Source organism: Alternaria ethzedia, assembly GCF_023757985.1.
Source record: "Alternaria ethzedia strain BMP 0044 chromosome Unknown scaffold_17, whole genome shotgun sequence".
In the NCBI taxonomy this organism is placed as follows: domain Eukaryota; kingdom Fungi; phylum Ascomycota; class Dothideomycetes; order Pleosporales; family Pleosporaceae; genus Alternaria; species Alternaria ethzedia.
The window spans coordinates 172332-200143 of record NW_026056210.1 but is presented as its reverse complement, the minus strand read 5'-3'; the positions used below and the strand labels follow the sequence as shown (position 1 = coordinate 200143).

The 27812-nt window shown below is 53.0% G+C and overlaps 12 protein-coding genes across 12 annotated transcripts; 8 read left to right on the top strand and 4 right to left on the bottom strand.

Annotated features, from left to right (window-relative positions):
* Window positions 1-338: 338 nt before the first annotated feature.
* J4E87_006799 (uncharacterized protein) lies at window positions 339-1838 on the top strand (the record flags this gene model as incomplete). The annotated part of the gene is made up of 1 exon (XM_049378400.1): window positions 339-1838. One exon carries the CDS (start codon window positions 339-341, stop codon window positions 1836-1838), a length of 1500 nt encoding a protein of 499 aa, XP_049231793.1.
* Window positions 1839-2376: 538 nt separating this feature from the next.
* On the top strand, window positions 2377-5059 carry J4E87_006798 (uncharacterized protein; the record flags this gene model as incomplete). Its single annotated transcript, XM_049378399.1, has 2 exons — window positions 2377-2380; window positions 2652-5059. 2 exons carry the CDS (start codon window positions 2377-2379, stop codon window positions 5057-5059), a joined length of 2412 nt encoding a protein of 803 aa, XP_049231792.1.
* Window positions 5060-5533: 474 nt separating this feature from the next.
* MCM5 (minichromosome maintenance protein 5) lies at window positions 5534-7805 on the top strand (the record flags this gene model as incomplete). The annotated part of the gene is made up of 3 exons (XM_049378398.1): window positions 5534-5682; window positions 5733-5859; window positions 5907-7805. 3 exons carry the CDS (start codon window positions 5534-5536, stop codon window positions 7803-7805), a joined length of 2175 nt encoding a protein of 724 aa, XP_049231791.1.
* Window positions 7806-10259: 2454 nt separating this feature from the next.
* On the top strand, window positions 10260-12218 carry J4E87_006796 (uncharacterized protein; the record flags this gene model as incomplete). The annotated part of the gene is made up of 3 exons (XM_049378397.1): window positions 10260-10353; window positions 10424-10606; window positions 10732-12218. 3 exons carry the CDS (start codon window positions 10260-10262, stop codon window positions 12216-12218), a joined length of 1764 nt encoding a protein of 587 aa, XP_049231790.1.
* Window positions 12219-13165: 947 nt separating this feature from the next.
* Window positions 13166-13478, bottom strand: J4E87_006795 (uncharacterized protein; the record flags this gene model as incomplete). The annotated part of the gene is made up of 2 exons (XM_049378396.1): window positions 13166-13243; window positions 13308-13478. 2 exons carry the CDS (start codon window positions 13476-13478, stop codon window positions 13166-13168), a joined length of 249 nt encoding a protein of 82 aa, XP_049231789.1.
* Window positions 13479-14006: 528 nt separating this feature from the next.
* On the top strand, window positions 14007-14352 carry J4E87_006794 (uncharacterized protein; the record flags this gene model as incomplete). The annotated part of the gene is made up of 2 exons (XM_049378395.1): window positions 14007-14148; window positions 14195-14352. 2 exons carry the CDS (start codon window positions 14007-14009, stop codon window positions 14350-14352), a joined length of 300 nt encoding a protein of 99 aa, XP_049231788.1.
* Window positions 14353-14462: 110 nt separating this feature from the next.
* J4E87_006793 (uncharacterized protein) lies at window positions 14463-15110 on the bottom strand (the record flags this gene model as incomplete). The annotated part of the gene is made up of 1 exon (XM_049378394.1): window positions 14463-15110. One exon carries the CDS (start codon window positions 15108-15110, stop codon window positions 14463-14465), a length of 648 nt encoding a protein of 215 aa, XP_049231787.1.
* Window positions 15111-15356: 246 nt separating this feature from the next.
* J4E87_006792 (uncharacterized protein) lies at window positions 15357-16556 on the bottom strand (the record flags this gene model as incomplete). Its single annotated transcript, XM_049378393.1, has 1 exon — window positions 15357-16556. One exon carries the CDS (start codon window positions 16554-16556, stop codon window positions 15357-15359), a length of 1200 nt encoding a protein of 399 aa, XP_049231786.1.
* A 1710-nt stretch (window positions 16557-18266) lies between these two features.
* J4E87_006791 (uncharacterized protein) lies at window positions 18267-18728 on the bottom strand (the record flags this gene model as incomplete). Its single annotated transcript, XM_049378392.1, has 1 exon — window positions 18267-18728. One exon carries the CDS (start codon window positions 18726-18728, stop codon window positions 18267-18269), a length of 462 nt encoding a protein of 153 aa, XP_049231785.1.
* Window positions 18729-19071: 343 nt separating this feature from the next.
* On the top strand, window positions 19072-20355 carry J4E87_006790 (uncharacterized protein; the record flags this gene model as incomplete). Its single annotated transcript, XM_049378391.1, has 1 exon — window positions 19072-20355. The coding sequence occupies one exon, from the start codon at window positions 19072-19074 to the stop codon at window positions 20353-20355; it is 1284 nt and encodes a 427-aa protein (XP_049231784.1).
* Window positions 20356-21543: 1188 nt separating this feature from the next.
* J4E87_006789 (uncharacterized protein) lies at window positions 21544-22302 on the top strand (the record flags this gene model as incomplete). The annotated part of the gene is made up of 2 exons (XM_049378390.1): window positions 21544-22190; window positions 22248-22302. The coding sequence occupies 2 exons, from the start codon at window positions 21544-21546 to the stop codon at window positions 22300-22302; spliced, it is 702 nt and encodes a 233-aa protein (XP_049231783.1).
* Window positions 22303-23225: 923 nt separating this feature from the next.
* On the top strand, window positions 23226-27392 carry J4E87_006788 (uncharacterized protein; the record flags this gene model as incomplete). Its single annotated transcript, XM_049378389.1, has 3 exons — window positions 23226-23297; window positions 23353-26769; window positions 26820-27392. 3 exons carry the CDS (start codon window positions 23226-23228, stop codon window positions 27390-27392), a joined length of 4062 nt encoding a protein of 1353 aa, XP_049231782.1.
* Window positions 27393-27812: the final 420 nt, after the last annotated feature.

The window sequence follows — 27812 nt, the reverse complement described above, 5'->3', positions numbered from 1 at the left end:
TGTCACCAGCTGCGAAATTAAGGTTCGACCTTGACGCTGCCTATCACGACGCCCAAAATGAATTAACAAAAGCACACAACGAGTTAGAAGCCGGCAAAACCTTTCAGCACTTTGCGAATCGCGATCTCGCGCGGTCGCGTACGGATACACATCATGCGAAAAGCCAGGCCCACGCCTATGAGGTTGCGAAGGCGAAATTCGAAGAGCATTCTACAAGTTACTTGGCGCGACGCGAAGAAGACGCTTCAGAAGCCACTAGATCACCCCGTTGGAATCCGCACTACGAGTCGATATCATACGCTTGGGGCATTGACATGACCACCGAGACGATATCCGTCATGGAAGAAGATGGAGAACTCAAGTCACTTCGAGTGCGCCAAAACGTGGCCGACATGCTGCGGTATCTGCGAAGACCATCAATCTACCGTTTACTCTGGATAGATTCAATTACCATCAATCAGGCCGATTTGGAAGAGAAAGAGAGCCAAGTCAAACAGATGGGAGCCATATATGCGGACGCTAGGCGTGTTGTGATCTGGCTGGGGCCACAGCGAGATAGCGAGCACTTGATTCACACCGACACCGGGTCTGGCCGTAGTAGTCTCCAAAGGTACAGACTGGAGCCTTCTCTGGGTCTCCTCAAACTCCCTTGGTTCCATCGTCGATGGGTTATTCAGGAGACTGGACTCGCGCTAGAAGCGATATTGACGCGTGGCACAAAGTCAATCGAGTTCCAAGAATTCGTACGTCGCATTGAACGCCTACAGCGGTCATCCGACGCTGCTTCAACTGCATTCACCCCCGATGACAGAGTAGTAGTCGATCGCCTCCGTGCTATGGCAAATCTACAAGCTTCAAGCCGAGGACAGTTTCTTCCCAGGGGGCTGATGGATCTCCTGCTCAGCTTTCCTGACGCTAAGTGCTCAGATGATCGCGATATACTTTACGCGTTCAGCAGTCTCAGTATAGCCCCGCTCCCCATCAGCTACCATATGACTGCCGAGGAACTCTACATGAATTTCGCCCACTTGGAAGCTATACAGAATCCGTCGATTCTATTGAGTGTTGCCGGTGCTCATCCCACATCGTCGAAGTTCCTACCTTCATGGACGCCTGACTGGCGTGCGCAGCCTATCTACGAACCAAACACCAATCGGAGTTTCGACAGTGCTTACAAACCCAAGATCAAATGCAACCAATTAATCATGCGCGACGGAAAAACTTTGAGCGTCATGGCAAAGCAAATGGACAAGGTCGCAAGAGTAAGCACGTCTCACACATTTGAGGCTTGGGCACGACTCTGCACTACTTACAATAGTGAACCCTCGATTGCCGAGAACATTCCAGAGCTCGATTTACTGAAGGCGCTGACACGTTCACGTGGCGGTCTCCCGAAACTGTCGTCCGATCAGCATGCTACACTTGTTCTGTATCTGGGTTCAAGTTCAAGTAATGACGAGCCACCGCCAAAATTTGTGGAGCGATTCATTACTGAGTCTGAAAAAGCCATGATTGGCAGAACGTGCTTCATCACTGCAGACGGCGCTATTGGTACGGGGCCAGAGCGGATAAAAGCAGGCGATGTTCTGCTTCGGATTCCTGACAGTCCTAGCTTCACTGCTCTGCGTCCACGATACCAGAGCGGTTCAATACAGCTTCAGCGCGAAGTAGAGCTCGATCCTGGGTCTGATCATGCGCCACCTTCTATCGATCTTCCTCCTGGCTTCTGTCATGAGTATACCGTGGTGGGCGACTGTCACGTTCCTCGGCTCGTTCGCACTGGTCCTGACCGATCTGCACTTGGTCTAGAGGACCTCACTCTCTTCAATATCATTTGATCTGTCAAGGTTACAATTCGATAGAATCTCGCTCGGAACTTCGCTACGTAGGCCTAGAAAAGGTTATGCGGCAGTGCATACAGCTACCGCCAGCAGCGCGTTTCAGCACATGGCCTAGCCACTCCTAGTGGCTATGATTCTTGTCGCAATCTTCGGTCTTTCTTAAGGTGGAAGTATACATCGCCTTAAGAGGTACTTACATGTTGAGTTTTAAGGACGTGTATGCTACAAAATGCGATACCAAATGCGCCACAATCCTAGCCGCCCCTGATGTAGCTTCAGATCCGCGTTACGTCACTAGCGACCAATTCGCGCTTCCCAAGCAACTGAGAAGCGTGACCCATACTTGGAAGTCGGACACACGTGCGGGGTAATGTACACCTCGTATTGCTACATGTCTTTGGTGCAGCGAGACTACATCATGATGCATATCTTATGTTCCGAGGCTAAATGCGACAGGGTGTTCTACGGATCTTCTCCGGGCCAGGAAGTGTAGGCGAAGCTACTCGGCATGCGAGACCATGCAAGACATCAGGCAATGGGTACAAGATCTGCAAAGCAAAAAGTGTGAACTGAGCGTTGAATGCGGGGATCGTGCGCTATACCCAGAATGGGATTCGCAGTAGACAGGCATATTATCGTCCATCAATGAGAATCTTCATCGACGCAGGGCTGAAGCGACGATCCCAGGTACATAATCGTAGTGTTTTCCTGATATCTTCAGCCCTCATAGCGTATCATCTGGAGCTCAGAACTTACAGAAGCAGGTATTAGTCCATATGCTAACTCTGGCGACCTTGACAGTCGCTTCAGGGCTCGCTCCCCTGGTAGCAGCAGGCGACGCACGCCTTTGGTACACAGCGCCCGCCGATTCTGATGCCTGGACAGATGCACTCCCAGTAGGAAACGGGCGACTCGGTGCCATGGTATTCGGGATACCCGTACAAGAGCGCATACAGCTCAACGAAGAGACCATCTGGTCTGGTGGCCCTCGAGATCGCGTGAACCAAAACGCGTCCCAGATACTTTCGGATGTAAGAGACTTGCTCGCACGAGATCAGGCAAGCGATGCGGAAAAGCTGGCGAATTTGGGTATGATGGGCACGCCCCAAAGCGTTCGGAATTACCAACCGCTGGGAGAAATGGAAGTCTACTTTGATGGTACTAGCGACTACGACAATACGACTTACGAACGATGGCTTGATCTGGAAACCGCACTTACGGGTGTCAAGTTCAGTGTTAATGATACACTATACGAGCGCGAGATGTTCGTGTCAACCCCAGACGACGTACTTGTACATCATTTACATGTCACCGGACCTGAGAAGCTCTCATTCCAGATCCGCGTACACAGACCACAGGACGGCTTGAACGAGGCATCTGATCAGGACTGGAACGCGAACGGAGTTGCATACATGACTGGAGGGACTGGCGGTGTTGATCCCATTATCTTCACATCCGCTTTGGCAGTCAATACCGATGGCAACATGAAGACGCTTGGCGAATTCATCGTCGTCGACAATGCCACGAAAGCAACGGCTTACTTTGCGGCTTCCACTTCGTACCGATCGAATGACACGCGCATGGCTGTAGACAGCACTATCCAGCGAGCCCGTCAATACACATATGCCGAGCTTCGTCAGCGCCACATCGAAGATTATGCACCATTGTACAATGCCAGCATCCTGAAATTCACCGGATCCGACGCAAACGCTAGTAGTCTTCCAACAGACGCGCGCATCAACGCAACACGCGAGGGAGCTGTCGACCCAGGGCTAACCGCTCTAGGATACAACTATGGCCGCTACATGTTGATCGCATCGTCGCGCATTGGCAATTTACCGTCCAATCTGCAAGGTATCTGGAACAAAGAGTTCATGCCGCAATGGGGCTCCAAGTACACCGTCAACATCAACCTCCAGATGAACTACTGGCCTGCAGAAGTCACGAGTCTATCAAGTCTGCATACCCCGCTGTTTGACCATCTGGACCTCATGCGCAAGGATGGCATGCATACCGCTCGTAGTATGTACAATGTGTCCGGATCCGGGTGGATGAGCCACCACAACACCGATCTATGGGGTGACACTGCGCCTGTGGATCGCTATCTTCCGGCTACCTACTGGACGCTGTCGTCTGGCTGGCTTGTTACCCATATACTCGAGCATTACTGGTACACAGGCGACAAGGACTTCTTAGCCTCAAGGCTGGATACGGTGTCCGGAGCGGTTACGTTTTACCTCGATACACTGCAGCCATACAGCATCAATGGAAGCGAGTATCTCGTCACGAATCCTTCCGTGTCCCCAGAGAACAGTTACATCGCCGCAGATGGAAAGACGTACTATTTCGACATTGCGCCAACTTGCGATATCGAAATCCTCAACGAGCTTTTTACGAACTACCTCCGATCGGTCTCCACTCTCAACAATGGCACCGTCGACTCGTCATTTTTGCAACGAGTTCGAGACACCCAAGCGAAACTTCCGCCATACCGATATTCAACGCGCTATCCGGGCACGTTGCAGGAGTGGATGCAGGACTACGAGCAAGCAGAACCAGGCCACCGCCACGTGAGTCACTTATACGCACTTTATCCAGGCACACAGATCTTCCCACCAGGTGCACCAGGCTACGACGCCAAGCTCTTCAACGCCGCCGCGGCTACTTTGGAAGATCGGCTATCCCATAACGGCGCTGGGACGGGTTGGTCGCGCGCATGGACGATCAACTGGTACGCGCGGTTACAGAACCAGACAGCGCTAGCTGAGAATGTTTATCAGTTCTTCAACACCAGTGTGTACAATAACCTGATGGATGTCAATGAGGGTGTGTTCCAGATCGACGGCAATTTGGGCTTCGTGAGTGGTGTGGCGGAAGCGCTACTTCAGTCCCATATCGTCGATGAAGAGGGTGTACGGGAGGTATGGCTTCTACCCGTATTACCTGAGCAATGGAGTTCGGGAAGTGTGTCTGGGCTCGTGGCTAGAGGTGGGTTCGTGTTCGATTTGGAGTGGGTGGATGGCAGGATTAGCAAGATGAAGATGATGAGTCGGGTTGGTGGTAGTGTGGTGGTCAAGTATGATGCTGGGTCGGGGAACAGTACGGTAGCTGGAGATGTTGTTACGGCTAGCTCTGAGGCGATTCAGGCAGTACCTGGTGGTAAGGTGAGGTTGGATACGAAGGCGGACCAGATGATGGACTTTGATTTCACGTGGTGAGCTTCGTGCTCGTGCGTGGGAGAGTCGCCAAGCTGGGAACGATAGCAAATACGAGCCATCTTTTCTTGTTGGGAATCTATGCATTAGTCTTGAGAAATTGAACGATGCACACTTCCGATGGCGGATGAAGACGCGACAAAATCCTTGCGGTCTGCGAGAAGTGCGGGTAGCATCAGATGTGCGTCCAGAGCGTGATGATGGTAGTTTGTATAACAATCTTTAGGCTTGCATCTCGATGATCACAGATGATGTCGTATTCTCCTGTCTGTCGCAGGCAGCACGCGTTGAAGGATGAAGAAGGGTTGTAGGGTCCTCGAGGAGTGCGCTAGGCCAAAGACGGGTGTAAAATGGAAGGCGCGCGGGCCTAGCGCGAAATCGCGAGGAAAGCGCGTCTGGTCCTTGTCCCCCTAGCGACAGCGTGTGTTTGCCCCTCTACAACCACCATTACGACTGACGATACGCACGATACACATAATGGCGGACAGACAGACTCCTTTCTCAATCAGCCTCTTCGGCAGTCAAGCCGGCGATGGACCCGGGGATGCAGCTGCGCCCTCGCGCGTGCATCAAGCGCTTGTCGACTTTATTATGGACTTTACCCTCGACAACATCTTCGTCTACAGGTATGACAGACAGTCGCACGTGCCATATGCAGCGGTCTAACTATTTGCAGAGACCAAATCCGCGAGAACGTTCTCTTGAAGCAATACTACTGCGACATTGACGTCGCGCATCTGATCAGCTACAGCCCAGAGCTTGCGCATGATCTCAGGCAGAACCCGGCAGAGATTATACCCCTCGTACGTTGCACACTCTGAAATCGCATGCGCATGCTAATGCCTCCCAGTTCGAGTCGGCATTGAAGACGTGCACACAGCGCATCGTCTACCCCTCACAAAAGAACATCCAGCTCCCAGAACACCAGCTGCTGCTCCACTCGAACGCCTCGGAACTCTCCATCCGCGACCTGACCGCGACCAACGTCTCGCAACTCGTCCGTATACCCGGTATCATCATCGGCGCGTCTACACTTTCGTCCAAATCTACCGCACTTGCTATACGATGCAGGAATTGTCAGCACGAAGAGATCTTGCCTGTATCGGGTGGCTTCTCTGGCGTTTCCCTCCCGAGGACATGTGGCAGAAAGAAGGGAGAGGGCGAGCAGGGAGAACAATGCCCGCTGGACCCTTACTATGTCATGCACGAGCGCTGCCAGTTCATTGACCAGCAGGTGCTCAAGCTGCAGGAAGCGCCTGATCAGGTTCCGGTCGGTGAACTACCACGACACATCATGATCTCCGCAGACCGCTATCTGGCAAATCGCGTCGTTCCAGGTACACGGTGTTCAGTAATGGGTGTCTTCTCTATCTACCAGCAGAAGGGCTCGAGGCGTGCAGGCAACGCCGCAGTAGCCATTCGCAACCCATACATACGCGCTGTCGGCATACACGCTGAGGTGGACCACGGCAGCAAAGGCAACGCTGTCTTTACCGAGGAGGAGGAACAAGAATTCTTGGAGATGAGCAGGAGGCCCGACATCTACGAAGTCTTCGCACGCTGCATCGCACCCTCTATCTACGGAAACCAGGACATCAAGAAGGCTATCGCTTGCTTACTGATGGGTGGCGCAAAGAAGATCCTGCCGGACGGGATGAAGCTGCGTGGAGACATCAACGTACTCCTCTTGGGTGACCCCGGTACCGCCAAATCGCAACTCTTGAAGTTCGTCGAGAAAGTGTCACCCATTGCCATCTATACCTCAGGAAAAGGATCTTCGGCAGCTGGTTTGACAGCGTCTGTGCAGCGCGACCACAACACACGAGAGTTCTACCTCGAAGGTGGTGCTATGGTCCTGGCCGATGGTGGCGTGGTATGCATTGACGAGTTCGACAAGATGCGCGACGAGGACCGAGTGGCCATCCACGAAGCCATGGAGCAACAAACCATCTCCATCGCCAAGGCAGGTATTACCACAATTCTCAACTCGCGAACATCTGTACTAGCGGCCGCCAACCCCATCTTCGGTCGTTACGACGATATGAAGACACCCGGCGAGAACATCGACTTCCAGACCACCATTCTGTCGCGTTTCGACATGATCTTCATTGTGCGCGATGAACACGATCGCGGCCGTGACGAGCGAATAGCAAAGCACGTCATGGGTATCGCAATGGGTGGTCGAGGTGTCGAAGAGACCGTACAAGCCGAGATTCCGATCGAGAAGATGAAGCGCTACATCACATACTGTCGGCAAAAGTGCGCGCCGCGTCTTTCGCCTGAGGCTGCGGAGAAGCTGTCCAGTCACTTCGTCAGCATCAGGCGGCAAGTGCACGCTTCGGAGATCAACGCAAACCAAAGATCCAGTATTCCCATTACTGTCCGTCAACTAGAAGCCATTATCCGTATCACCGAGTCGCTGGCCAAATTATCGCTTTCGCCTATCGCTGACGAGTCGCACGTCGATGAGGCCATTCGTCTCTTCCTCGCGTCTACGATGGACGCTGTGAATCAGGGCGAGGGCCAGAGCTCAAAGGAGCTCATGGACGAGGTCAACAAAGTCGAAGAGGAACTCCGAAGACGTATGCCTATCGGCTGGCAAGTCAATCTGTCGACGCTCAAGCGTGAGATGGTCGATGGAAAGGGTTACTCGGAACAAGCACTCGCTCGCGCACTTCACGTTATGAACGCCCGTGAGACGATCAGATGGAGACATGGTGGTAGTGTAGTGTTCAGAGCAAGCGCATGAGCCATGCGCTGGAATTGAATGGGCATAACGGCGTCTAGCGTTGATGGTGTTTGCATATGCGCTGAGGGGGTTTTGATCGTGGGTTTTGGGCAGGCAGCCACGCCGATGCTGTTTTGTGATGAGATACACTGGAATGTTCACAATGGAGAGCTGTATCGCGGCGTCTTCTTAGCAATGTAATGTTGGATTTACTCCCCATAAGAAATGTTCATTCTCGCTCCCTGCTCTGATCGATGTTGTCAGTGTTGTACACGCTCTTGTGCCGGTGTGCAGCAGCCATCCTCCACAGCGAGAGGCCGCAGATGCCGCAACCGCCATCCGCACCTTTCCAACTCCTGCCTTCTCTCTCTTTCTCTTTCTCGGCCTGAACAGCCGGCGGAGATCAGCTCCGCGCCATTGCACAGCCCGCCGTCGGTCACTGATCGAAACTCGTGCACATTCTGCCTAGGCAGCCCAGCGCATCGCCCCACACAGACACACCGAGACCTCTTCGCCTCGTCACGGGACCCGTCCTCCACAGTGGCCAATGATGATGCTCTGGCTCATAAGATGGGGATACGATCGATTTTATACCCTGGTCCAGTCGCTCACGAGCCAGGGGCCCGTAGGGCTGCAGCGGGCGCTAGCGGGATCTAAAAGTCTAAGGTGAATGCAACCAAGGTAATCAGTCCTCCACGAACTACGATCAAGTCTAGCCCATGCCCTGCATAGGAGCGCGATGAGTTCAGATGCCCTGCGGGGACGCTACTGGAAAGGGGGACATTTCCGTGGGACGATGTTTCTTCGGTACTGTGGGTGTGGCTAGTGCGACTCTGAAAGCTCGGACTAAATTTATGGTACCTGAGCAGCAGGCACACGGGCCTGTATCAGTATTTGTCTCTTGACGAGGAGAATTTGCTTTGGGAACGGCTTGTCGAACATCCGGGTTGGAGACTGGAGGAAGTGGCAGCCTTGGGTGGTATCGCTTTGTGGCAGTGATGGTATGGACCGGTCACTGCGACATGGTGAATATCATCTTGATGATTTTGAACCTATAAGATGATACTCAATGTACTAATCGATAGAAATCTACATTCTGCCAGTTTCGCGTCCATCTATCTAGAGGTAGGCGCGCACAGTGTCAGGCGGGTACTTGCGGCAGTGACGGACAGGCCTCTGATGGGCATCGCACGCCCATTCCATATCAGCCATGGTATGACATCGGAACGCCAGCAGTTTTGGAAACCAGCGACGGAGATATTTCTGCTTCTGCAGTCGACGTAGGGGTAAGACTCATTTAGCTATGGCTGATTATATGGGGGCGCGCGTCGGCCCGCGCCGTACCAATGTATGACACACTTCGGAGGCGCGCCACTAGGAACATTCTCGCGGAGAAGGAAGTGGGCCTAAAGGATCAGCTTGGACTTGTGTGCTAAGAATAGCCTCAATTCAGATTCCATGCTAGCTCACTTTCCGATTGCTTCTGCACGCCGTGATTGAGACGGCATTTTCGATGAAATATGTGTGGATCTCAGACTGCTCAGCCCATTTGCATCGACCATCGTCTCGAGGTCTACGGAGTCGCGAAGACGGCGAGAGCGCCGTCCTCCAAGTATTAGTTGGGTCGGCATCACCAAATTGAAAGAAGAAGTTGCTGATTGGAGCCCTGGGCATATGGCCAATGCACTCTGAATTTCCTGTGACTCGATCTTTCTCTCCAAAGTCACGGTTCTGCAGGGTTATTTGATGGTTCTCGCTAGGGAGTAGAGCGCGAAGTGGATCTGTGAAAGCTGTAGCCAGTAACTCGTCTCCAGTTTCTCAGAGCATGACTTTGCCGATCGTGTTGCGTGCTCTCGGTGCTGCCCACTATGCCAGAATGCTTGCGGATTTACAAGGGGTTATCTTTTACCTTTGCTGCTAGGACGTACTCTCTGGATGTGTCTCTAATGAGTTTTTTCGTTATTTAATTGTGTTGCTGCCAAAGATCATAGCCATGTTGTAATATGATGTGAGTAAGTTGTAGTGATACCTTTTGAATAGCTCAGACTGAACTTGAACATGTCTGGAGACTACATCAAGATGAATACATGCAAGGTAGCTGACCTGAAGGCGATGTAGGCTCCAGGTGTTCAGTTTTCCCTAGGGTGACGTGAAGCCCGAAACAAATGCCAGTTATTCTAGATTGCAAAAGGGAGGCCTGGCAAATATGCTCAAATGCTTGGAGTGGGGGCTGGACCATGCCGTGGTTGACTGCACTGACTACCCTAGTTCAATCATATTTGTGAGGCATTAATTCGGGAGGAAACCACGTGCGACCGTTAATTCATGATAGTAGCGACTAACTCTGGGTGACTGCAGGTGGTAAAAGGGAAGTAACGAATGCTAAGCGAGACAGATGCCTTATAAAGACTGACTGCCTATCTCTTTCATTCTTGTTCGCTAACATTTCTAACATCTCTAAGATAATTGCCCATCATGGAGTACGAGTCTTTTTCGGAAAACGGGTACCACGCGTATCTCCCGTTCCCCTTCCCCAGCAAGTCCGACGATGTCCACCCTAGCGCCGCCGGTAAGTTGATCCGTTCCGCTCCGGACTCGGCTTTGCTCGGGATAAGACGCCCGCTGATCTGATAACTCAGGATCTCCATCTGATAACCAGGACCCGTACGCACCCAACGCTCCGCCGCGCAACATGGCCTCGTCGAACAATGCCGCCACACCTGGCTCAGATTGCAGTCCTGCGCCATCGCCTGCTGAGTCCTCGGGAAGCACCTTCTGCACCGCTGCCGAGTTCGAACAAGACCGCCGCAGCTCCATCCGCCGTGAGTAACGTGATTGCTTTTTCCGCGTGTCCCGCGTACCAGCAGTTCGCCGCGGCTGTTGGCTGCCAGACTTGTCCAACCGCGTGATCGACCCTTGCCCACTTCCACAACTGACACCGACCCAGAACTCGTACCAAGGTCCCCTCCACGCCCTCACGTCGCCGCCACGTTGTCCGTCAACACGCACGCCAATGGCCCCTCCCAGTCGGGCGGGGGGCCTACGAGCATGATACATTCCATCCCGCCCCGACCCAAGCCCGGCCGCAAGCCTGCCACCGCGGAGCCCGAGACCAAGCGCAAGGCCCAGAACCGCATCTCACAGCGCAACTTCCGTGAACGCAAGCAGAAGAATGTGCAAATGCTGCTCGAACAGGTCAACCAGACCAGTACGGAATTCAACGATGCCCGCAACACATGGCTACGGGAAAAACAGCTTCTGGAAGACCGAGCACGGGCTCAAGCACAAGAAATCCAGATACTGACAGAGCGTCTACGCACAAGTGACGCCCAAAAAATTATGTGGAGGAATATGTACCAGAAAGTGAGAGCAGGCGAAGACGTTTGCACGCCAAACTACGAGGAGGACTTTGCTCCCATGCATCCCATGCCGAACTTCGTTCAAATCCGTAGCGCACGCCACGACGCACCGTTCGAGAGCACGCAATCAGGATGCGATCGCTGCACGCCTGAACATTGCGCCTGTCTCGCCGACCTCACCAATGATATGCAACTCCCGGACGAGGCCTCGGCTCGCATGGACGGCATGTCCATGACTGGAATACTTCGCGGCGGCCAAGGAGAACTCGACCAAGAGAAGCATCCCCACGTCGAATTCGAAGTCGACTTCACCAACAAGTTCAAGAGCGCATCTACATTCGCACCATCGACGGAGGACAACAAGATTACAGACTGTGGCTTCTGCGAGGGACAAAAGGACATTTGCATATGCGACCCCCCTGCTCGTGTTGACAGCGCCGACGAGGGCATCTCACTCACGCGCATGAAGAGTGGTTCTTCAGCTGAAGAAGCGAAGCCCAACATGGCCATGACCGGACCTGGCTCTTGTGCCGACTGTCAGTCAAACCCCCAGCAGCGAGCCTGGTGTCAGCGAGTCGCTCAGCTCCGGAGCGAGGAAACCCCTTCGAGCTCACGGCGCAACTCAAGCAAGAGCAGCTCGCTCGATATTATGGAACCCAAGGCATCGACCAGCATAGACATGAGCGCCGGCATTTCGTCGCCTGTGGGTACTGGGCGAACAGTCGGTTGTAGCGATGCCTTCAAGCTACTTGATGGTCGAGTTTCGACGGATCCGAATGCCATGGACTGGCGCCAACTAAAGCCTGTTCCGCAGGCTTTCGGACGCCAGGACACTCGCAGGGACACATTCACTATGGAACCTGGCATGTACAGCGCGATGGAGCTGGATGCCAGCAGCATCCTCACTACCCTCCAACACGCCCAGCGTCCTCTCAGGACCCGCCCGTCTGACGGCCCACATGCGCCGCTGATCGAAGAGGCCGAGGAACGGCGCCGAGCTTCTTTCTCGCCCATGACCAAGGCCGAGGATCACGCCATGATGGACGCAGTCTCTCACTACAATATCGACCACTGATAGCGCCCTCCTGTCTTTGCTTTGCCAGATACCCCCACCTTTAGCGGTTCCGCCAGCAATCCGCGGCGTTGATATGCGAGAGTGTCTGTATCCTGTTTCGCATGGTCGTTCATCCGTAACGAGAACACAACTTGAGGGTTTTGACGGTCGCTATGAATAACGACGAGTGGACGGTTACACACTCTTCACTTTCTTGCATTCTGTATCATATCGCATGGCTACTGCAGCCCGGACTTAGACTAATGACTACATGTTTCAACGAACCCAACCACGGGTCAAATGATAATCTTTCAATTCACACATCTGCCTGCATGTGACGACCCTCAGAGTTCCGCTATCCGTAAATGAGTTTTTCAGGATTATACCGAATGTACGTCCGCCCGTGCCCAGCTCCGCAGCTTGGCTCGTCAACTTCCGGGCATGGGCGAAATCACACCACCGCCGAACCCAAGCTTCCGTTCTCCGAAGACAGACCGCCATTTCTGGTGCAGCCAGTCGCGTCGAATGTGTCTACGCGTACAACATTAAGTTTACATGAGCGATATAGGCTGGAGATGGTTCGGAGCTGATCTTGAGTTGTGAGTGGCTGTTGGGGCATCCGGTGTCGCATCTTATCTGATGATCTGATAAAACTCTGCAGCACTAAACCCCAATATGTGAAGAGGGGTAAAACCACCGACATGCGGGGAGAAGTCTTACCCACAATCTGCGTTCGCTTCTATGCAACATCACGATGGTCGCAAAGGAGCCAGAAAATCTTGGTATGAGAATGATGTTACACTGATCTACAACGAGTGTTGTCACTGCTCTCCGCTTCTCCTTCCGCACCACACGGCTCTGTGCGAACCATCGCGCCTGACTGATGTTCATCCCCGCGCCTTCCATATGCACATGCCGTGGCTGCCTTCTCCCCTCCCTTCCTCCGCATTTCTCGCTCAGCACTACCACTATTTCTTCACCCCATTAATAACGATCTCGTTTCCTTGGCCAACCCACTGGCCATGCGGACCAGCTCTCACAGCGACCTGCGCATGTTGTCAGTATCAACTGTACTCTGAGCCTGACAACTCGTTTCTAGCGAATGCATACCTGTACATCGACGCCCCACCGTTGCGCATTGGCAAGAGCAACATTCGCAGCTTCTTGCTCCAGGGTTGTGGCGGCTGTCGCTAGTTTGCCACCGATGGCGCAGAGTTCTCCACCGAGTTTGTTCAGGTCGGCGGCGAGCTTAAGGAGGTTGTCGGGGGTGTTGTGTGACATATTCGGTGACTTGAGTGTGATGGTTTGATGTGGTAGGTTGAGAATGAGGTAGGGTGCGGAGTGAGTGATGCTTAGGCGCTGTGTATATGTCAAGGTTTGTCGCGTAAGAAGTGTGATAGAGTGACGCTAGTTGTCGATGACAATTATGGCAAGAGGATATATGCGTACTTGGCGATATGGAAGGGTGAATGTGTTTGCATAGCTGAACGGCACACTGATCAATACGCAAGCATTCCAGTAAGGAGCGAACGCGCCTCGGCCAGCGACGCTATACTTGAAGTACGTTCAAACATCTTAACATCACACACAAGCATTCCGATCAGTACAGCGGAGTAAGAGAGTTTGTGTAATTAATCATACAGTCTTCACATTGTGTCTAGCCTTTGCCGCCTTCGTGTCGGTGTTAGCGCTCGACTTCGAAGTGGTATATGAGTCTTTGATGCGATACGATAACCCGCTGCCACATCAGCGCAATACATTTGATTCTTTTCCCAAGTATCTCCATTTAACAACACCAATCCGTACACAATGTCCTCGTCAGGGCACCCAGTCGCACCCACCACTGCACAGCGCGATGCAAACTATCACTACAGTCAGCAACTCACAAAGTTGCAAGACGAGATTATGGATCTAAACAAGATCATCGAGAACACTGCTGCAGATCACAGACGTGAGGCACTTCCGCTATATCCCTTACTCTTACTAAAAGACAACAGGCGAAGTCTCGGTACAAGCCCGCGCCATGACCTGTCTCAACATAAAGATACTGTGGCTTACGTACAAACTCGACCCGATCCTCAAGGTGGACGAAGTCACATCGGAGAGGATGGGCAGACTTTTCCCCGAGATTGCGGAGTATTTCACTCTTGATTAAGTGGCGTACTAGGAGAGATGCGTGTATGAGAGCACCAGCATATCAGTGTGGCATGACTAGAATTGTGAGCACATGGGTGCGGGAGACGTAGTTAAGCATCCATATCAATATCATCTTCCTAACCTAGGGTCTTGCTTCAACAGTGCAAGACGCGCAAGTCTCCTCCGCTCTGGCGCACTGATGGGGACCGTTTTCTTGTCCTCCACTGGCTCTGCTTTGTCTAATTTCTCCGATGAAGCTTCATCTTTCTCATCTGCCTTCTTCAGATTAACCTCTACTCTCCTTTGCACATCGCGCATGAACAGTCCTTGATCGGTCTCTTCTTGATCCTGTGCCGTCAAATCTCGCACCTCCTTGTCAAGCCTCATCTTTGTTTCTCTTATGATTTCTGCTTTGCGTTCTTTGAGCGCGGATTCGCGTCTTTGGAGCGCTTCGCGTGTCAGTTGACAGTTTGCGAGTTCGGCTTCAATGATGCAGAATTCGGAGTCTGGTGTGAGGGCTACGTGAGTGGGTGTGTGTGGATTTTGAGGTGGGCTGGTGGGTGAAGAAAGTAGGGGTAGTGGAAAGCTGACTTCATCTCGCGGTTTTGGAGACGTTGGAGAGGCTACGAGAGGGCCGCTGGTGTTCTCTTCGGGTCGTAAGGCCATGCTTCGGTGTCCGGGTAGAGTCTCCAGGATACCGTGTTTCGCTTTTTGTTCGGCGTCAGCCAGGGCTTGTGATACGACGGGATGAAGGAGGGTCGCTATGGGGAAGGTCATGATTTTTACGTCTTGGGGATAGTGGCAGGCGTTGGAGGAGCGAGACGTGTCGACAAACTAAAGCAGCTTCCCGGTGTTTGCTGTGACCGTTGAGGCTGGTCAACGTCAGGGTCTGCGAAATGGAAAGTACAGTGTCACAAGGGAATGGTGTGCAGCGTTTGATAGAGTTCATACTTTAGACATTGTTGCTGGAACGTGATGTCGCGCTTCCATGTGAACCATCCACCGAGAACACACAATACAGCATCAAGCCTTCGACTCTTCTCGCATCCTCGTCAACGTGTCCAACACTGTTTGCTTCTCAGAGCCGGCCTTGAGCGACTTTATCAAAACATCCTGCTCGCTCTCGGGTGCCATGCCAGCCGTCTCAGGTACCCTTCTATCAAGATTGGTCGGGAAAGGGTATCCTTCAGCGACAACGCTGACGAGAGCTCTGAGCTCATCGCTTAGTCCATGCTGTTGGTACATTACCAACAATCCCTCCCAGGTCTTCTCAACAAGTGCATACGTATCGATAGATTCCATCGGCTTACCAAACGCTGATGAGATCTGGAGCAGATTGGCAGAACGCATGACATCCGCGGAGTCATTCTGACCTGCGGCATGGAACAGCGCTGGATTGAAGAAGAGACCGTCACCCATCTCCAGTGGCACAGATACATACTTCTCAAGGAAGTAGTCCTGGAACTCAGGGAGGCGGTATGCCATGTATCCTTCGTCAAACTTCTGGCTGAACGGCAGCAATCGCGTCGGTCCACTCTCCACTGGCATGTCTGAGTGTGCGACAGCTCCTTGTAGCGTGAGAAACTGTGACGCGACTTGCATCGCCTTCGGAAACTTCGCACAAGATTCGTTGTCCTGGAAGCCAATGTGGTAGTCTCTGTGCGAAATCTGGGCCTTCGCGCCTGGCTTCACAATGTTGACTTGTGCTGTGAGGCGGTGGTGTGGGCCGAGCCAGGCTTCAGATATCAGAGGTAGCCATGGGTTTGTGTAGTACTGCGCGAATGACTCTGGGTCTTTTTCGCAGTGTTTCGAAATGGAGTTCCAAATGCGATCGTTCGCGCCGGCTCCAGCAAAGTGGTCGCCGCGTTTGCCGGCCACTTTCTTCTCTTCTGCAATGATGTTTGCATACACGTTGTTTACGTTTTGAAGAAGAGATACGTCTTTGCAGAGACCTTTGGTGACGAACACGCCTGGTCCGGAAAGTAGGATGTGGTAAAATTCATCCTGTAATGCTGAGCGTTGTTCTGGGGAGAGCGAGGCGTAGTCGGGCAAATTATATATCGGCACATTCGCTTCGATCTTGCTTGCTAGTGGGTAGTGGCAGGGAACAGACTCCGTTGTAAGTTTCTTGAACTCGTCCAGTGATGGTGGTTGCTTGACGGAGAATAGCCGAGGTCCGATTGGCGGCTGGTGACCATTGGTGTGGCCGTTCGCGGAATGCATTTTAGATGTCAGAATGTATCAGAGATGTCATGTATGGCATCGCCCTCATTTCAATGCTATATAATCGCGTCGGCTACATAGGTGATGGGTAAGCTTGTGGGATGATGTACCAGATCGGCAATTCTGCCCGCTTGCGGTGGTTGTTCCTTCTTTGGGAAGCGGAGAAGGCGGCGGCCCCACTTACGATTACAAACCCCTTGCGCAATCCATCCTCTCCTCCAGTACCACCTGTCGTTCGACACCAGTTACAATGATCTTTCGCGATTTACTTTCCACATGGGAATAAGAACAGTGGGTAGAAACATGAGCTATCGCGACCTGGTTGCAGGCACTGCTCTCGTGCTTTTCTTCTCACTCCTCGACTTTACCACGGCACAGCGGCACCTTAGTATCAGTAATCAACACAGCCTCTGATCCTTCGCGGCGCGGCAAAGCCCACCCCCAGAGCTTAATGAGACCGCAACCATGGATTTCGACTTGAAGCACTGCGGAAGACCAAAGACTCGTGCACTATTTTCAAGCTCCGTCGCCAGTTCAAGTTTCCATTTGTCATGTGCACGGAGGCCAATTGCGCAGGTATGGCCGTACACAATTGCAACGGTAAATCTTTATAAAGAGTGTATTGGCTATGTTCAAGATTCCACGGACACCTGCAAGCCTTGGGTCATTATAGTAATGGCACATAACCCTGCCCTTGCGCCATACGGCAGACTCAATCGCGCAGAGCTTTGCAGATAGCTTGCTCAACACCATGAGCTTTTCTACTTCTCATTCTCTACTTCCTCGACCTCCCAGTCTCCATACACAACTCCAGGTCGTCCGTTTCGAACACCAGCGCGTCTTGGCAACCCTCCATCGGGTCCAGCGTCGCGAGGCCCGTCGGAATCCGAAGTATGATCCGGGGATTCAGCTCGCGGATGATTTCGAGGATCGGGTCCCGGCCCGCCCATACCTCCAGGGAAAAACATCGGGCCCCGCGGGAAAGGCATGCCGCCCGGTGGCATCGGCCCTCCTGCACCTCCGCCAGCCATGCGCATCTGCTCTGCCATCATCTGCTGGCGATATGCGGCCATGATCATCTGTTCCTGTTGCGCTTCCATCATTTGCTCGCGCTGAGCCGCCATCATCATCGCTCTCATGCGCTGCTGTTCCGCCATTTGCAGGCGTTGTCTTGGCGTCATGCCCTGCATTTGCGCTTCTTCCAACTGCGCTCTCATCTGCATTTCCAGTTGCATCTGTCGCATCATCATGACTATCCTGGGGTCCATGGTTGATGTCGGTGTTCAGGCTCCTGATGTGCTGAGAAGTAGTCTAGAGAACGAGCACGGTTTCCGGCAGTACCAAGGCTTTTCCGTGAGCTTTGGGAATTTCGGTCGTGTCAAGCCTGGTGTATAACGATTCGCAGAGGTATGTTAACAGGGTCTGTGCCTCTAGCCGGGAGAGATCGCTGTCGCAACACATCAATGTTCATGATCAGTGAATAGATGAAGTGAAGACTTCGTTATTGAATCGCACCCACCGACAACATGATCGGAAAGAGTTTGTTGGTGATACCTGAGCCATCACGTAGCGCACAGTTGCGGCGTGCATTCAACGCGATATGAGGGTTCAGCAATCGTCACGATCCGAACTTTGGATTTGTCAGAACTCTACTTCACGCTATCTAGCCAACTACCAGTACGCGCTCAGTTGATAAAGCAATGACATACATCAATTGCCGTCTGGCGAAAGCGGCGCCAAAGCAGCCTCCCTCTCCCTCTGATCCATCGCCGCCATCATGCGCTTTAGAAGGTCTGTCGTTCTGTTTGCAGACTCACGTACAACTATCAATTGCGTCAATATCATCTCCCGCCTGTCGGGACCATCTAGCTTGTTGTTGATTTGCTCCATAGTCGCCACGCCCTCCTCATACAGCTGCATCCAAGTCCAATGCTCTACCCACATATGCCTGTTCTCCACCGAGACCTTGGTCCTGGCTTCACTCAGAGCAGCCTTCATATCTTCGAGTAGCTTGGCGCTACGCTGACAAACTGAAGGAAAGTTTTCGGGAGTCAACCTGCCGTTGAGGAATTCCTCGGGGAAGGCGTCGATCTGCATGAGGAGGGCTTCGCAGGCCTTGAAGGGGTCAGGGACTTGGAGCTCAATTTCTTTTAATTCGTTTTGGTGTGCCATTTCGTCGTCGGTGAGTCTCAATGTAGCTGGATGCTTGGTTTGAAGTGAAACGCTCGAGAAAGAGGTGTTGGTTGCGAAGGCACAGGCGACCAAGAGAGTGAAGTTCAGCTAAAATATTGGTGTTTTGCCGTAAGGTGAATGTATAATTGCGCCTCGAAGAAATTACGACTTAGACAATGCTGACATTGTCATTCAACAGACGGTACAGTGATTTAGTCCCCATGGGTTGCTGCTGCCTGCTTACTTGCGGATAGATCTGTTGTACAATAACAGTGCCTCGGAGTGACTTCCTCACAGATCACCAAACCCACCCTCAACCGTACATAGGAACGAACCATCAACCATGTCCCTCAAATCAGCAGACGAGAGTAAGACACCTGTACGGATTCTAAAAAGCACTATGTTTGATGAGTGTAAGAAGATACATACAGGAGTCGAGCGCCTTCTCGAACGAACAAACATCGAGGGAATGACACAGCCACAGCTGAAGTCTGCATATGAAGATGTCGTCAAGATACTCGACCAGTTTACCAACGCGATCCAGATTTGCGACGTCCACATTCATAGATTGAAAACGACAATCCTAATGGATCTAACAGAGCCCCGTTCAATCCTTTTCCTACAAGAGAAGTGGAACAAAGCTCTCATCGACAGATATCTAAAGTCATTACGACAACTTCACAGCCTCGAGCGTAAGCTCAGATACGCCAAAGAGGGGAAGGAGCTATTTGCCCTACCGGATTACAATACTACTGCATATATTCCAGCCCATCCGGATCACGATATAGAATGCACCGGACGTACATTTGTGATCGCGCGCATACTGTGGCTGATGAAAAAGGCCGAGAGGAACCTGGATACATTCCCTGCCCGAGGTTATCCACGCTACATACGCCAGGGGACTTGGCAAGACGATCCAGCTGAGCAGTGTCTGATTCTACCACAAGACAAGAAATGGATGCTGGCCCCATGTGAACATGAGCTCCTATGTCTACCCTCATCTGAGGAATGGTCGGCCTTGTTTTTGCACATCGGCCATCTGACTATCCTCGAGTGGAAATCTCTGGGTGAACCTTCGGCTAATATTATGGATATCGGTAGGAGTATGGGGGATATGAAGCTCGTCCAAGGCTTCACGGAACGCGCCACGGACGAAGCAGTAGAGGCTGGTTTCGAAGAGTGTGAGATATGCGGACGCAGCTTCTCCGATCAGATTGGACGAGATGATGTGGAGCCAGCTGTAAAGACGATCTGTGGCCATTATATAGGCGAGCAATGCCTTCAGGCTTGGATCAACACGCTCGCTGTCAACCATAAAGAGATGGATGCATCGTGTCCGATGTGCAGGACTAAACTATGTATCGGAGCATTTCCACCCAAGATTCGAGACCGAGTCTTCGAGTTGGTAGAGTTTATGCGTAATGATCCGGCATTCGATAGAGAGGTCGATCGGTTTCTGTTGAGCGCGAAGGAGGGAGATGTGAGGCAGTGCTACGGCCCTGAGCTCGGTGTCATGCTTGCAAAGCTGTCTGTGAAGATTAGCGAGGGGGAGAAGATGCTGAATAGCATTCTCAACAGCATCGACAAGTTACGAGGAGAATGTAACAGGTGGGGGACGTTATCGTAGCCTACTAGTGCTATATGGATTTGTTCGATCGCGAGTACTCCATCGTCTGGACTGGTGCCATGATCGGAAGACGCGTGGGCTTATTGAGTGACGGTACCTATGATCGTGAGTATTTCGATGCTTAACGACAAAAATCGTCAGTGTAGAAAGTAGTGAGAGCGTACCTGCGTGAGAATCTGTTACTCTCAGAATTCCAGATGGAGCGGTCTGCAATCATGCATCGACTCGTGGGTCAGCGAGGAGAAACAGGGCGTGCCACCTACTCTAATTGTCCAACGCCACCGCACGACTATATTGATCTGTTTCCAGAAGTTGTGCGGCCGATCCTGTACGACAACGCAGCCTTGGCATCTAGCGGTATTGCAATTGACAAGGAGGCTGTCACCTGTCTACCAGGCATCCTTGCGAGCGGAGGAAATTTCAAGGTTCACGGCGGCTTGGACGTTCCGTTCCCGTTGACATGTGGTGTGTGCGAGTGTGTGAAGCTAGGCTTCCGCCTCACCACCAATCTCGTTCAGAACAGTCGGAAGTCCAGACCGTGGCCCGAACGCTACGATGACCAATATCGGCAGCCGACGGACCATTGCTATCGTGAAATCGGATTCGCATCGCGGGTAGTGGATCCCTACACAGCCCGGGTGGCATCCGCGGAACGAATAGGAGAATTCCAATATCGGCGGTTTCTTTTGGTGCATATTCGCCAAGGTGCCAGAGATTCAAAACGTGAAACGCATGATCACCCCAGATCTTGGCGACAGCGGTTTCCGCTGTGGTTGTGTTGGTAGTGTCGAGGCTTGGCACGGCGCTTCCACCGCTTAAATAGGTTTCAACGTGTGGTTGGGACTCCTGTTTTCATCTAAAGTGAGACTAGAACAAAAGAATCGTTCTATGCGACTGGGTACTATGGGCTTAGGATGGCTTATGACGCCTTGGGGGTGGGGTGGCGCCGTGTAGATTAGATGAAGAGAATGGGTGTTGATGAAATTTAGGGACCGAAAAATGGATATCCCTCCAATGGAGCGGAACGATGCGGTGAACCACGCTGGGAAACTGGTTTGTATAAGTATCGCAGTGGTTACCGTGTTGTAAAAATCATCGCAATCATCCAGCATTCGATACCAACCAGTACATTCGCTTCCAACTTTTTACATTCACTTCTTTTGAACATATTCATTCTTTACCATCAACATGAAGGCCTCAATCATCCTCTCTCTTCTTGCGCCCTTGACGGTCGATGCGCACTACATCTTCAACCGCCTCATGGTCAACAACCAGGCCATTGGTGGTGACTATGCTTACACCCGCAAGAACACCAACTCCTACATGCCCTCGTTCACCGCCGACATCGTCAACTCCCCCGACCTGAGGTGCAACAAGGGAGCCAAGGCTGGAGGTGTTCCCACCTACACCGTCAAGGCCGGTGACAAGATTGGCTTCAAGCTCGCATTCAACGAGAAGATCGAGCACCCCGGCCCGGGCTTCGTCTACATCTCCAAGGCCCCTAGCAGCGTCGCCAACTACGATGGCAGCGGTGACTGGACCAAGGTCATGGAGAGCGGCCTCATCAACCCCAGCCAGCCCGGTGTCGACACTGCCTGGGACAGCTGGCAAAAGGACCGCCTTGAGTGGACCATCCAGAAGAGCATCCCTGCTGGCGAGTACCTTGTCCGCGTTGAGCACATCGCCATCCACGAGGGCCACGTTGGCAAGGCTCAGTTCTACATGGAGTGCTTCCAGCTGAAGATTGAGTCTTCTGGTACTGGCAAGCTGTCCCCCACAGTCAAGATCCCCGGTCTTTACAAGGCCAACGACGCCGGTATTGCCTTCAACAAGTGGTAAGTTCATCCCAACCGTACGGAATTCTCGTGCCAGACATACTAACACAGTCCCAGGAACAACCCCAAGTCTTACCCCATGCCCGGCCCCAAGCTGTGGAACGGACAGTAAGCGACTCGTTTCGCTCACTGGTGTTCCATCAGGCAGTCAAGTTGAGGAGGAATCGGTCTTTTTTTACACATTGCACGCCCTAGTGGTGCTTACCTTCTACCTTTGCCCGCATTCATAGCGCTCGATCTCAGTAGCTTTGGACAAAATTACAATGCGTTTACCTCAGTTCGATGTTCCTTGATTTCTGTGATGATGGCGATGGGGTGTGAGGCTTGGCATTTGGTCGACAGATTGTGGATCGTGATCAGCCAGCCTTGTATACTCAGCTGGTGACCCGAGCGCAGGCAAGGCGACAAGTCGCGCGCGCCTACTGCCGTTAGACCGCTGTTAGTAGGAGGGCTAGAGGCCTGTTCACATTAGCGTACAACAACAAGACAGCTGTAGAGTGTGCCCGATGGTGGGAACATCTGTTCGAGGGCGCCAGCGCAGTAGTTCTATAGCGGCCCAATGCATAACGAAGATGCAGCATCGCCAATAATGCGCAACTAGATGCGCAACAAAGGCGGTTATGCAGGGCGAGTGCGCAAGATAAAGCGAATGTCGCGGTGTAGAGTTGAAGATTGTGTGACGTGGTAGGCGAAGTGGGCCGCCTGCTGGCCAGTGCGGGTCGCGGTTGCCCGGGGAGCGGTCGCTGAATCGTGTTTACCCAACCAAGACGGGACGTCAGGTTGCGATAGGCCCTGCTTAGCTTTACCATACCACATCCCCGCTATCAATCGGGGCGTGACCACAGAGAACTGCTCTCTCCCATTGCTACCATCGACATCTGTCTTTCGCTGGAGCATTTTGCGCGTCCCACACCTAATCGACGCCGCCTTTCACTATTCTAATCGACGCATGTCATCCACGCGCCGTGCATACCCCGAACAAGTTGCCGGTCAACACCAAGTACTGTGTAATACAACATCCACATAATACCCAACATGGCAGTCGGCCAGGCGCTTCCAGTGCGCTTTCCTTGCTGGTGCAAAGCTGTCTATTCATGGGGAGGCGAGGTGAGTTCAGACGGAAGCTGAGTTACTGTTGCAACTTATCTGACAACTATACTAGACCAAACGCGATCTCGGATTCATAGAAGGCGATCTGATTGAAGTCCTCAATGCCGGCGATGGAGCTTGGTGGATGGGCCGGTTGAAGCGCGACAGGCGTATGGTCGGCCTGTTTCCATCCAACTTTGTCGAGCTGCTCAGCGAAGACTACCAGCCATGGGCGCGCAACGGCAGCGGCGGAAGCATGTCGAGGCAGAACAGTGCCCAGGAACAGCCGAAGCCCGCGCCACAGAAGCAGAAGAGCATGTTCAGGAAGCCCTTCACGGCCTATGCGGCTGCAGGCGCCCCGAATCCAGCTGCAGCGGCGCGAGAGAGGCTCAAGGCCGGCGGCATCAACTCACCAAACGGCAGTGTCAAGACCAAGTCCCCCTACTCGTCGATGAAGAGGTCGTCTATCGAGAGCCGAGACAGCCCGTCCCCCGCCACGTCGACAAGAAAACAGTCGAACCTGCGCGCAGTGTCACCGCGACCCGCCTCCAAGAGGACGCCTGTAGCACGAGCTGTATCGCCAGCACCGCCCTCACGACACGGCTCGCACGCACGCGCACCCTCTCCCGCACCGCCCGCCGAATACCGCTACCAACCTCGCGCCGTCTCACCAGCACCTCCCATCCGACGCGGCTCGTACATCCCGCCACAGGCTGCCGCACCTCCAGCCCAATATCAATACCAGCCTCGTGGAGTGTCACCTGCACCTCCCATACAACACCGAAACTACGCCAGAGCGGCATCTCCAGCTCCCCCACAACAGATACAAGACCTATACCGAACAGCTTCGCCAGCACCCCCGAGACAACATCAAGACTATTATCGGGCAGCGTCGCCAATTCCTCCACGACAAAGTCAGGATTTATACCGCGCAGCCTCACCAGCACCCCCAGTTCACTACCAGCAGCACTCGAGAGCTGTTTCTCCTGCGCCCTCGTTCCAGTACCGAGCATACGACCGTGGACCTTCGCCAGCCCCATCGTTTGGCGAGCGTTCGCGCGCTGCCTCACCAGCCCCCTCGATCCAATACCGCGCATACGACCGAGGCCCATCGCCATCTCCTTACCAACACCAACTCGATTACGACGATCACAGCCGCGGTCCATCGCCTGCGCCTTACGATGACGGATTCGAAGCAGACGTTGGCTCGCCGCCACCTCCACCTCCACCACCGCATCGTGTTGCTTATGACCCCAGCAGAGCTCCATCTCCCGCGCCTCCTTCCCACAACGGTTTCATCACACCCGAACCGCCCTCGCCTGACCCAAGAACACGTGCAGGCCACTTCACACCTTCCCCGCTTACGGCAGCAATGGATGATGTCATGACGTCTCTGCAGGATATGACAACGTCGAACAGTAACGAATCGCCAGAAGACTCTCCAACTCCAGCGAACCCGTGGTCTCCAGACGCATACGATCAAGTGTACCAAGAGTCAGCGAAGAAGGTCAGGGCACAGTCCGCGATGGACCAGGGTGATGAGGATGAAGAGGAAGGCCTTCCAGACGTCAACAACTACATGAAGCGCATGGAAAGTCGTCTGAGGCGAATGAAGCAGCAGGAACAAGCCAGGAACGGTGAACTTTTCATTGGCGAGGATGAAGGACCAACTGTACCTCTGAAAAGCTCCCATCAGAGGCCTGGATCCTCGAGGGCAGACACTGACCCAGAAATTCAACGGAAGGGCTCGAAACTGCTTAACCACCGCAAATCTGCTTACAACATGGGACGCAATGCCCTTGGACGAACATTTACGAGCAAAACGAACTCTACGACTACGACCCATACCAGCAGCAGCACCGATCGCAGCTTGATGTCTGGACACTCTGCGACGAACATGAGTGCTACAAGCGCCGGAAGCTACTACCGCAAGAAGTTCGGCAAAGACCGACCGAAGAGCGTAATGAACACGAAGGACACAGCTGGGAAGGGATACGGCTTCGACGATGGACGACCAGAGACGCCCTTTACTGGTGTCACGTATCACTCCAGCCACGCTTCACAGCCACGACCTGGTTCCAGTGATAACCAACAAGCTGAGGTTAGCACACCAGCAACAGACGACCCGGATCCGCTTGGTGGACTGAGGCAGCCTCTGAAGACGAAGCGCAGCGGCTTCTTCCGCAAGATGATAGACACGGCGAAGACTCAGGCGGCAAATGCTCGTAGCACCATCGATACGATAAGCAGGCCAGGATCCCGAGCTGCTAGCCGAGCAGCGGGTCGTGCAACCAGTCGCGCCGCAAGCCGGATGGACAGCAACGAGTCAACAAGTATTGAAGGAGGCAAAGCGACCCACACGGCAAACCCCTCGAGAGATACGGGGCTGGGGACGGTCGATTGGGTACAAGTCCGCCGTGACGTCAACCGATCCAACTCTCTCAGCAAGAACGAGCGTGCGGAGCGAGCCGAAAGATGCCAAATGATGGATATCCCCGTCTTGAACCCGATTGAGATCTTGTACGAGTCAGCGGAAGGCGACGAGGGTCTTGACGGCCTTCCCATCACCGAGCCTACCGATTTTGCAGCTACCAGTCTTGGCCACGTTGACAAAAGCACGCGATTCATCAACAGCGTTCCACTTGGAACTAACCCAGCAACCTTGGCTCAGGCATACGTTTGCCGACCTTACCGGAGCGACATGCAACGATTACGGGCCATCTTTACCTGGGTCAGCGAGCGTATCGCGTGGGAGGACGACTTCGAAGGCGAGATGGACCCGAAGCATGTGATTCAGGGCAAGCGTGGATGCTCTCAAGAGATCGCCATGGTTGTGGCAGAGATGTGCGCTTCTGTTGGAATGCATGCTGAAGTTGTTCGTGGCTATTTGAAGACGCCTGGCGAACCTCTGGATCTGGAAAGCGTTGCCCGACCGAATCACTTCTGGAACGCTGTCATCGTTGAGGGCGAGTGGCGTATCATGGACTGCTCGCTTGCTGGGCCTACAAATCCAAAGCGAGTCCACTACTCAACGGCGGGATCATCCGTGGCGGAGACGTGGTACTTCCTCGCTCGTCCCATGGAGATTTGCTATTCTCATGTTCCGCTCCTGCCCGAACAGCAACACATTTGCCCTCCACAGCCTCACGAGGTGCTGATGGCTCTGCCTTGCGCAACACCGGCTTATTTCCGCCACGGTCTCAATATGGTCAACTTTGACACTAGCCTTCTCAATTTGGACAACCTCGAGATGGGTCACGTGTATATTGACGTGCCGGAAGACGTAGAATGCGTTGCAGAAGTCGAGGCAAGATCTTACTCACAAGACATGGACGGCGACTTTTTCGAAAGCGGTGAAATTGTCAAAAAGCCGGCATTGGCGCAAGCTGAATGGTACGGCGGCCAGAAGAGATATACCGTCAAAGCTCTTCTACCGGGTGATGGAGGTCAGGGTGTCCTGAAAATCTATGCAGGACCTCGGGGGCTCATGGTAAGTTTATTCTATGAAACTGTCAATACATGCATGCTAACGTTTCTCAGCACTCAAACAAGATGAACCCTCATAACCTGGCGATCGGCCTCCCAATGACGCATACCGGCACCAACCCTCCGTACTCATTTTTGACACTCCACCCTACGCCCCATGCTCAACGAAACGATCTATACGTCGCTCAGCCACAGTGCGCCAATTTGGCTCTAAACAATACTTTCGTCTTTTGCGTGCGCCAGCATCCATCATCCCTCACAAAGTCGCCCGAACCCAGTCCTGCGATGCACGGCCGAGCGTCGCCAAATCCCTTTGCCCGCCCTGCTTCTGCTATGAGCATGCAGAGCATCTCAGCCACTGGTTCCAACTACACAAACCCATCGCAAAGCTCCTCCGGATCAGCAGACAGCAGGAGTAACAAGCCCGCTAAGCTAGCCGTACAAACACCCTCTGGCAAGATTATCCGCCTGACGAGAAAGACGGAGCACATGAGCAGTACCAACGATGCCGACGGTACGGCTTGGGAGACGATCATCAAGATTGGAGAGAAGGGCACATGGCGAGGCTTGGTACTTGCCGACCGAAGCGCGAGGTGGTGTGTTTTCGCTCAGTGGGAGTGTGCTTGATGTTGTAGCAACCTTTCTCTTCGAAGTACGTATTATGACTTGTAATGATAGCGTTTGGTTATAGTATGACCGCGACGGCCGTGACGGCGCTTTTGCATAACTCGGCGTTTCTGTAGGATATGGGGTGTGAGAATACTATTATGGCGTATTTGGTAACAAGACAATGTTTGAGCTTTTCAACTGTGATGTGTGACGAATGTGACCGCAATGATCAGCCCGTACCGATATCAGGTTATGTTCTGAGTCAAAGGCGTATGTTATGCTTGTTAGTGAGTCATCTTGATCTAATTAACACTCGCTACTAAACTGTCGATGCACAGAAAAGACAGCCATGTACTCCATAGTGACTCGTACCTGCCAAGCTCGGCGATAAGGCGCTGCCCCGCGTCATCAGTCCACCCCACCACGTCTTTTTCCCAA